Source organism: Colobus angolensis, unplaced genomic scaffold, assembly GCF_000951035.1.
Source record: "Colobus angolensis palliatus isolate OR3802 unplaced genomic scaffold, Cang.pa_1.0 Scaffold169, whole genome shotgun sequence".
NCBI classification, from domain to species: domain Eukaryota; kingdom Metazoa; phylum Chordata; class Mammalia; order Primates; family Cercopithecidae; genus Colobus; species Colobus angolensis.
In genome coordinates, this window is record NW_012114810.1 from 1734440 (window position 1) to 1744638 (window position 10199).

The 10199-nt window shown below is 46.8% G+C and overlaps 2 protein-coding genes across 2 annotated transcripts in view; one reads left to right on the forward strand and one right to left on the reverse strand.

The window, feature by feature from the left end:
• Nucleotides 1–3275: 3275 nt before the first annotated feature.
• PSMB4 (proteasome (prosome, macropain) subunit, beta type, 4) lies at nucleotides 3276–5678 on the forward strand. Its single transcript, XM_011937876.1, has 7 exons — nucleotides 3276–3463; nucleotides 3715–3921; nucleotides 4186–4332; nucleotides 4508–4589; nucleotides 4978–5094; nucleotides 5281–5369; nucleotides 5553–5678. Exons 1-7 carry the CDS (start codon nucleotides 3324–3326, stop codon nucleotides 5563–5565), a joined length of 795 nt encoding a protein of 264 aa, XP_011793266.1. The 5' UTR covers nucleotides 3276–3323; the 3' UTR covers nucleotides 5566–5678.
• A 780-nt stretch (nucleotides 5679–6458) lies between these two features.
• POGZ (pogo transposable element with ZNF domain) overlaps nucleotides 6459–10199 on the reverse strand; it is a 43841-nt gene continuing 40100 nt past the window's right edge. The window contains exon 15 of the mRNA XM_011937961.1: nucleotides 6459–10195. Within this exon, the coding sequence (XP_011793351.1) occupies nucleotides 8530–10195 (1666 nt within the window). The 3' untranslated portion in view covers nucleotides 6459–8529. The remainder of the gene's footprint in view (nucleotides 10196–10199) is intronic.

A 10199-nucleotide genomic window follows, 5' to 3' on the forward strand; every position in this document is an offset into this window, starting at 1 on the left:
TTGTGTTCTAGTCCCTTGGGACAGACCTTGAGTAAGTCAAGAAAGAATCCTTAACTGTATTGGAGTTGAAGGTTCAAATCCCATTCTCTTAAGAAGTGGAGTAGCGGGCTGAGCGCGTTGGCTCACGCCTGTGATCCCAGCACTTTGGGACCTGAGGTGGGCAGACCACCTGAAGTCAGGAGTTCGAGACCAGCTTGGCCAACATGGTGAAACTCCATCTCTACCAAAAATACAAAAATCAGCCAGGCATGATAGTGGGCGCCTATAATCCCCGCTATTCAGGAGGCGGAGGGAGGAGAATTGCTTGAACCTGGGCGGTGGAGGTTGCAGTGAGCCAAGATGTCTTGTGTCTTGTTCTCACCTTTCGAATATTGCATCATCAGTAGTTAGCAGTTTGCTTTCTTTGACATCCTACTCTCAGGCTGGATGGCTCTGGATCCTCTCATTTAAATATTTTATATATAGATAAAATATATAGCTATATTACCCCACGGGTAACATAGCTTCTAAAAGCTCAGGGTCACCTCCCTGAGGTGACCCTCTCCCGCCTTAAAGTGTCTGCCTGAGAAAACTCAAAGTTGCCAAAATAAGGGCAGCTTCCTTCCTTCTTTCCCTCCCTCCTTCCCTCCCTCCCTCCCTCCCTCCCTTCCTTCCTTCCTTCCTCCTTTCCTTCCTTCCTTTCTCTTTTTTTTTTCTCCTTTCTTCCTTTTTTTCTCTCTCTTTCCTTTCTTCTCTTTTTTTGAGATGGTGTTTCGTTAGCTCTGTTGCTCAGGCTGGAGTGCAATGGTGCAATCTTGTCTCACTGCAACCTCTGTCTCCTGGGTTCAAACAAATCTCTTGCCTCAGTCTCCCGAGTAGCTGGGATTACAGGCATGTGCCACCACACCTGGCTAATTTTTGTATTTTTTTGTAGAGACGGGTTTCACCATGTTGGCCATGCTGGTCTCGAACCCCTGACCTCAGGTGATCCGCCCATCTAAGCCTCCCAAAGTCCTGGGATTACAGGCATGAACTACCGCGCCCAGCCTGAGGTGGGCAGATTTCTTGAGCTCAGGGGTTTGAAACCAGCCTGGGCAACATGGTGAGATCCCCCCCAGTCTCTACAAAAAAAAAAAATACAAAAATTAGGCTGGTCATGGTGTCTCACACCTGTAATCCCAGCACTTTGGGAGGCTGGGGTGATAGGATTACCTGAGGTCAGGAGTTCGAGACCAACCTGGCCAATGTGATGAAACCCCGTCTCTATTAAAAATACAAAAAAAAAAAAATTAGCTGGGCATGGTTGTGCATACCTGTAACCCCAGCTACTGAGGAGGCTGAGGCTGGAGAATCGCTTGAACCAGGGAGGTGGAAGTTGCTGTGAGTTGAGATCGTGCCACTGCACTCCAGCCTGGGCAACAGAGCGAGACTCCCTCTCAAAACAACAACAACAACAACAACAACAAAATTTAGCCGGTTGTGGTGCCTGCAGTCCCCAGCTACTCGAGAGGTTGCAGATGGAAGATCACTGGAGCCGGGGAGGCATAGGTCGCAGTGAGCTGAGATCACGCCACTGCACTCCAGCCTGGGTGACAGAGCCAGACCTTGTCTCAAAAAACAAACAAAAGACACGTAAGGACAGTGTTGAGGATAGTATCCTTACTAGTCTCTGTGGGAGGATGGAATCCTAACTTCCATAACTGCCAGCTAGCCAGCTAGCAGACATCACTGACCTAAGCACATTTACATTGACTAATTCTGTAAATGTTCACTTCCCTGACTCTAATGACCCTCTGTCTCACCGTCCCCTAACCTCGTTTTCCCTATAAAATACCCATTACTTGTATACAAATTGCAGTTGAGTTCAGTTCATGCTGAGCTCTTTTTCCTTATTGCAGTAGTTACTACTGACTGAAATCTGTCCTTTCCACTTTATTGTCTGGCTTTGCTTATCTTTGACAAAGTTCACCAATTTGATTCAAGACACTGTTTCCAGCCCCTGCTATGGAGTTACATTGAGAAGGAAACCTCTGGAATTTAGTTTCACCCCTACACTTTCAGTGGAATTTTTCTGCTTCTTTAGAGGTGTGCAAGGGCCCTTGTCAATAAGGAAACTGTCAGACTTGTCCAAGGTCCCACAGAGAGTGCTTGATCCACCCGAGCTATCACACCCCACAGGGTATACACAAGAGTATACATTAATACTTTTTTTTCTTTTTTTGAGACAGGGTCTCGCTCTGTTGCCCAGGCTGGAGTGCAGTGGGGCAACCTCAGCTCACTGCAACCTCCCTTGGGTTCAGGCAATTCTCCCACCTCACCCTCCCAAGTAGCTGGAATTACAGGCGTGCACCACCACGCCTGGGTACTTTTTTTCGTTTGTTTTTGGTTTTTGTAGAGATGAGGTCTCACCATGTTGCCGAGGCTGGTCTTGAATTCCTGGGTTCAAGTGATTCTCCCGTCTTGGCCTCCCAAAGTTCTGGGATTACAGACATGAGCCACCGCACCGGGCCCTGATTCCTTTTTTATTCTGACTTCAAGATTCAGTTCTACCGTTATCGGCTGTGTGACTGAGTAAATCACTACACCGCAAGCCTCGGTTTCCTATTTACGAAATGGGTCGAATAATGCCTGCCACGTGGGGCTGCTCTGAGGCGTACAGATGTAAGAGATCCCGTGTCCACTGATATTTTCATGTGGGCTTTTTGATAATGATCCAAAAGGAACATGAGAACTGTGATTTCTCGGGCGGGCGAGGCGGCTTACTCCTGTAATCCCAGCACTTTGGGAGTCCGAGGCAGGCGGATCACCTGAGATCCGGAGTTCGAGACCAGCCCGGCCAACATGGTGAACTCCCCTCTCTACCAACAATACAAAAAATTAGCCGGGCGTGGTGGCTCATGCCTGTAATCCCAGCTACTTGGGAGGCTAAGGCACGAGAATCGCTTGAACCTGGGAGGCGGAGGTTGCAGTGAGCCGAGATCGCGCCACTGCACGCCAGCCTGGGGGACAGAGCGAGACTCCGTCTCAAAAAAAAAAAAAAATTTTGATCAGCGTCTTTTAAGTGGCCACCTCCCCACCCCACCTTCATGCCTCCCTCCTCCTTGAATCGTGTGTTAGAACGCTGTGATCTGGTCCAAACTCCACGGAGATGCGATGTGAAGGGAAGTTGGGCAATTTCAACTCCCTGTCTCGGTCGCCACCTAGGATTACGGCACGTTCAACTGCGACCTCATCAACATGGCTGCTGGAACTCGCCTACAGAAAAAAGAAAGAAGTGACACTGAAGGATCACTTCCGCTTCCGTTGGCGCAAGCGCTTTCATTTTTTCTGCTACCGTGACTAAGATGGAAGCGTTTTTGGGGTCGCGGTCCGGACTTTGGGCAGGGGGTCCGGCCCCAGGACAGTTTTACCGCATTCCGTCCACTCCCGATTCCTTCATGGATCCAGCGTCTGCACTTTACAGAGGTCCAATCACACGGACCCAGTAAGTTCTCGGCGCTTTCGCTTGCATAGGGGGAGGGACCATGGGGCCTGGTGCTGCGGGCCGGTTTTGAGAGCCCGGGGAGGTGAGACGGGGACCCCGGGGGGGCGAACGGCAGGGGAGCTCGGGGCGCAGAGTCCTGGAGAATGCAGAATAATTGGAAGGAATTGTAGAAAATCAGAAGCGGAGCTCAGTGCGCTGAAAGAGGGCGTAGGCCATCCCGCCGCTCAGCTCCCACCTTTCTCACTCTTTAGGAACCCCATGGTGACCGGGACCTCAGTTCTCGGCGTTAAGTTCGAGGGCGGAGTGGTGATTGCCGCAGACATGCTGGGATCCTACGGCTCCTTGGCTCGTTTCCGCAACATATCTCGCATCATGCGAGTCAACAACAGTACCATGCTGGGTGCCTCTGGGGACTATGCTGATTTCCAGTATTTGAAGCAAGTTCTCGGCCAGATGGTGTAAGTCATCCAGAGAACAGGAGAGTGGTTCCCAAGTAGAGAGGGGAGTCCCCTGTTTTTTATTCCCTTCGATGGAATAGGGGGACTTGATGTTGCAGCGGGGGACTGGGACAGTTGTTGGAGGTGGGCGATCTAAGAGTGTTTGCAATAAAGTTTTTGGCATTAGGAGGTATAAAATGGGGAAGGTGTGCTTAACTTCTTTTGGGGATGGGTGGAGACCCCGACTTAATTCTCTCCCTTTTCTCACAACCAATTCCTTTTAAGGATTGATGAGGAGCTTCTGGGAGATGGACACAGCTATAGTCCTAGAGCTATTCATTCATGGCTGACCAGGGCCATGTACAGCCGGCGCTCGAAGATGAACCCTTTGTGGAATACCATGGTCATCGGAGGCTATGCTGATGGAGAGAGGTTCATATGAATACAAATAACTTATTTCCTTTACCACCCAACCTAGTACCTGTGTAGTATCTCTTCTGTCTCTTCTCCCCAAGTGAATCCCACTTTAACTCAGACCCCATGGTCCCCTTCTTCAGCTAAGATGAACCTAAGGTGAAATGAGTTTTGATCCATTGTGTCCTGTTAGCTTCCTTGGTTATGTGGACATGCTTGGTGTAGCCTATGAAGCCCCTTCGCTGGCCACTGGTTATGGTGCATACTTGGCTCAGGTAAGTAGTGAGTCTAGAGGTGGGGAAAAGGGAAGACAGGAAATAGATTAGTGGTTGTCTCCTTTTCTCCTGAAATTCTGATATGAGGGATGGGCTGGGATCCCTATTACTGGGCAGATGGTTTTCTTTGTAGTCTGGGGGCTGTAGGTGTTGACACTGATTCCAGTGACAGGATGGCATGTCTGGGAATCAGTAGACATGCAAAGAGAGAACACCCTAGAACTTCCTCTTGAAGTGGCTCTTAGCTTATTAGTAAGCAGAGTTCATTCTGGTGAGGCATGAGGCAGAATGTCATCTTTTCACTCTCATGCTTTTTATACCATAGATTTGAGACAACTAGTCTGTTATTCAGCCCAATATCTACCATGGTTTCCCCCAATCTCCCTAGCCTCTGCTGCGAGAAGTTCTGGAGAAGCAGCCAGTGCTGAGCCAGACCGAGGCCCGTAACCTAGTAGAACGCTGCATGCGAGTGCTATACTACCGAGATGCCCGTTCTTACAACCGGGTGAGAGATGTGCTGGGAACCTAATTGGTGGGCTCTGAATCCTTGCAATCCCTGGGTCTCTATGCTTTGAAGAACAGATTGCCTCACTTGTCTAACTCCTATTTTTACCCTGGGGAAGACCTCCACTTGACCTTTCATTTAAGGACTTAAGGGGTGGGCATTATTGAATGCTCTGCTTTTTTCCAGTTTCAAATCGCCACTGTAACTGAAAAAGGTGTTGAAATAGAGGGACCATTGTCTGCAGAGACCAACTGGGATATTGCCCACATGATCAGGTTAGTAAAAGGAAAAAAATTGGTGACAGATTTGGGAGGTCTTTGGCTTACACTAAGTTGGGCTTTTCTGGGAGACTCACCCAGGAAAATGGGTGGAAAGGGTTTTGGTTGGACGGTACGGCTCTTTTTAGGAATTGATCCCTTTATGCTTCACAATTTTATTATTCTCTCTTCCTTTTTTAGTGGCTTTGAATGAAATACAGATGCATTATCCAGAACTGAAGTTATACTCTACTTTTAACTTTGAACTTGGCTGGTTCAAAGACAAGACTCTTCTTTTGTAAAGTAAATAAATTCTTCAAAATGCTTGCTGAGTGGTTTTTGTCTGACTGGGTCACACCAAGTGCAAGACTGCTGAGTACTGCTATGTGCCATCTCCCTCCTTGGAGAACCCTTAGGGTCTTGCAGCACATCAAGAATTCTCTGCACGATACAGAGAGACACACTAGCGTCATTTGGAGCTGTATTAGAAGCAGAGCTTCCTGTAGAAGCGACTTAATTTTTGTGTGCTAACTGGCTTTTTGTGTTCAAATTCTCCTCCCAAATCTTCCCCCACTACACTGGATTATCAAAGAATACAGATTTCTTAATGTTGGCTGTGATTTTCATTAAAATACTACTTTAAAGATAATCTAGTAGAGCTGTTCTGCCTCAGGTTACCCTCAAGTCAGCTGTGACATCAGCCATCCCTGGAATGGTTCTAAACCTGAATATTTTAGAGACAAAATTCTCATTCTGTTGCCCAGACTGGAGTGCAGTGGCATGATCATAGCTTACTGCAGCCTTGAATTTCTGGGCTCAAGCAACCTCCTGCCTCAGCCTCCCAAGTGCTGGGATTACTGGCATGAGCCATCATGCCCTGCCTAAATTTTTAAAATGAACACTGTAGGTGACTCTGACACATATCCTCTTCAAACTTCTTGAGAAAGAAAATATAGGCAGCAAATTCAAAGTATAGAAATTTAGTGAGAGAACTGAAGGAAAAATCATCCCTCCACTTGCATTGTCCGTAACAACAAACTTGTAAAGCAAAAGAAAACAATTGAGCTTTCAACCTGAAACCTCCAAACATTCAGTCTCAACACAGAAAATAGTCAATAAATACATGTTTATTGATTAAACTGAATTATAAAAAACAAAACCAAAAAAATTTTTCCTTCTACTACTAAGCCATGCAGGCAGAGTCCACAAAGACAACTTCCTGGCCAAAACCCAGCTGATCCACTGTTGGTATTATGATCTTAAAAAAAAATTGCCCATCAAGAAAGTCAATCGTGTGCAGAGGATAGGAACCTCAGCTCTGCTAAGGCTGTGGCTGCTGCAGAAACTACCAGAGTAGGATTAGGTTGTTGTAGATAGAAGTGACCAATCAGTTCTTGAACTTTCTCAAAGGCAAAGGCTGACTTCAAAGTCCATAGTCAATAAAATGGCATCAGGCAAAAAGCTGGGGAAGAGAAGCCCAGATGGATTCTTAGTTGTTTTCAGATGTCAAGGGTTCACAAAGCTGGCCAAGCTGTTTCTGGAAGGGACTTTTCCAGTTCACTATATTATAGTGTGCTGGGGGATGAAAAAACAAAAAAGCAGGGTGGGGTGGGAGAAATGGGTGGTAACAAATGTCACACCTGTACCACCAGGCCCATCACATCTTGAGCATTTCCCAGTCTGTGAAAGCCTATTAAACAGGGTCACCTACAAAAAAAACAAGTTTATAAATCCATTTCCCCTCATTTTATTAAATGTTCCACTTATGTACATTTTAAAGACGAACCATTTACAAGCTTGTGCAGGTTGCCTCCTTGGCTCACAGGAGGGGAACATTGTTGAAAAGTCTCAGGATAAACAGAAGACTTGGTTTTTTGCTCCTTTTCTCTGTACGGTACAGTACGTTTTGGTTTAAAATCATGAGTACATACAATTTAAAAAATCCCTCATGCAAATTGTAGAAAAAATTTTTTCCTTGAAGCTGGCAGTGAAAAATAAAGATTCACGTCATTTTCTTTGTGCACACCCCTGTGCGCTTCTTCCTATCAGATTCTTCCCTAAGTATTAAGAGAAATAGGGGAAAGCCACAGAGTATGCTGGATTTCAACAAGTGGTCTGTCTTGTCTTTTTGAAGTTCAACACTTCTTGAACAATTAGCTCCTGACTATAGGACCGGCAATCCCTTAAACAGGCATGTTCGCCATTTAACAGGATGAAGTTCAATAAAGTAGGGACTGCCCCGGGGGCTTACAGGATGAAGACTCAAACTGGGAATGGCTTCCACCCTAAAACTGTTTGATCACCTCAGTACCTCTTGCTTGCTAGTAACACCTATATGATCCTTTGTCCAGAGTGATGGATGGTGTGAGAACGGGGAAAGGGGCCAAGGATCACAAGTGCAAAAAATATTGTTTATGTCATGTTTTGGAGGGAAAGTGGTGAGGAAAAGACAATCTATTCATTCTGGATAATTAAAGGTGGTTTCATGCACTTTTAAAGCCACAATTTTATATCTAGGGTTGCTGTAGAAACCAACATCTCTGGAGAGGAAAGGCAAGAAAAGGAGAAGGAAGAGAGAGTTCAGTGGGACTTTTTTTTCCATTTTCATTTTTATATAAAAGTGTTAAGACCACAATGAAAAAAGTTTTTTATCCATATATATAATAAACCAGTTTGTGAGCTACATAATTTGTCTTTCCCATCTTCAGAAATGTTCTCACATTGACAATGATTAGATAGCATCATGCCCAAAGACATTGGCCACACAATAAAACAAAAAAACCCAGAAGTACTATGATACAATCGAGGTAAAAGGGGAAACAAAAAAATTTAACATTCGCCCACAAATTTTTTTTTCTTTTTCTTAATTTTGTCAGAAAAATACCAAACACAGTGATTTAAATTTAAAAAAAAAAAAAAAAAGTCACAAAAACCTGTTTTTAGCAGAAGTGAATGACCAATGGGCCAGCTCCTTGGCTCAGACGTGATTACTATTGGTTTTCCTAATTAATCCACAAATCCACAGGGAAGTGTAAGTCAACTTCAGGGGGGAGTGGTGGTGTAAAATTAAAAAATATAAACCAAATACCCCACCTGGTATGCCCCCTTTTCCCTAAGCCCCTTTACCCTCCCTCACATGTTCCCACCCCCACTCCACACCCCCTCATGACCCCAACACTCAAATCTCCATCAGATCTAGGTCAGCTTCTTCAAAGCCATAGAAAGACTCGGTCTCACTTTCACCCTCAAAGAGCTGGTGAAGGCTTTCAGGCTCAATTGTCTCTTCAGGAGATGATCTGGGTCGTGGAGTGGAAGACTCAGAATGTTCCCCACTCAACTTCAGTTGCTCCTCTAGGGAGGCAATTAGCTCCTCCTGCATGTCAGCATTTCTTGTAGGTGAGTTAATGTTGCCATCAGGGCCAGGCAGAACACTAGCCACCAGGAAGGAGCGCTGAACTAGCTCTGGACAGTCCCCAATGACACCTAGCACTTCACCCAGCCAGACAAGCACCAGCTGAAGCAGGACATCAGAATCACATGCAGTATCTGCCATTTCCCGAGCCTGTTCCTTCCACTTTTTATGCAGGAAGTTCTTGACAGTTCTTTTGATGCATACATCTAATGGCTGAATTTTGGAGCTACAGCCTGCTGGGACCACTGCAGGCAAAGTGCTAGAGGCACTAAGCATAGCCAGTACCTCTTCTGACAAGTGAGTGCGATGACAGTCCATCACAAGCATGCCTTTGCTGCGCTGGCAAGCTGTGTGCTTCTGCCACACTCGAGTTGACCACAGCTCCATTATCTCATCATCACTGTAGCCACTCTCCTTTGCCTCTAGCAATATGGAATCTGGCATGTTAGCAGGCTGATCCATCTGCCCTCTGTAGAAAACCAGGGTGGGAAGGACAGTGCCATCTGCCAGAATGGCCAGGACTACATCACACCAAGGTTCCCCTGTGCCCACTGTCTGCAGGGCATTCTCCTTTCGGTCATCACTGCTCAGCACCTCTGTATCCAGGAACAAGGATATCTCGTCAATAGCCACAATCATGGACAAGGGTAAGTCCTGGTTGTGAATCTGCCGTTGTACAAATTCAATGAAGAGTCCTGCATTCTCTGCCACATCCTTAGGTAGGGTGTGGGCCACAGCTCGCCGGGCATGGGGAGTCAGGTGGTGCCGCAGCATGAAACGCACAGCCCACTCATAGGAGATCTTAAACCCCCCTTCCAAAGAACGTCCTATTTTGGTGGCCTTCTGGAACAAGGTCTCCTCATTTACAGGTAGCTGTTGTTCACGCTGGGTTAGCACCCACTCAGCCAGTTTCTCTTCTGCCTCAAAGCTTAGATATTTGCCCTCTAGATTCTCCCCCTGGGAGGCCTGGAAACGTCGAAGCCAACGCCGAATACGTCGCTGGGGGTTTCGGAAGTGTTCAGCTGCCTGTTCTGTATTGCAGCATAGAGCAAACAGTACTACTCGAAGCTTCTTCACAGACAGCTGCTCCTTTTTGCCAACCCCACTACCACCACCACCTGATGCTGGCTCAGGTTCCTGGGTGACTGGGCTCCCTTCATCCTGATCATCAACATTCAGACATTCAGCTCCCTCTGTAGCCAATGGTGGAAGGACTAAAGGCTGTAGGTGAGTGGGGGTTGGTGGTGGGGTTGCAGTTGAGGCTGGTGATGGGAGTGCTGGGGCTAAGGGAGTTGGTAGCTCTTCAGGCTCAGGTGGGGTGGCCCCCGCAGATTTCACAGTGGCAGCTTTGTTAGTGGGGAAGGAAGGAGGAGGGTACATATTCTTCACGTTCCGGTCATGCACTCGGTCACGAGTCTGGCCATGCCTACAGGGGT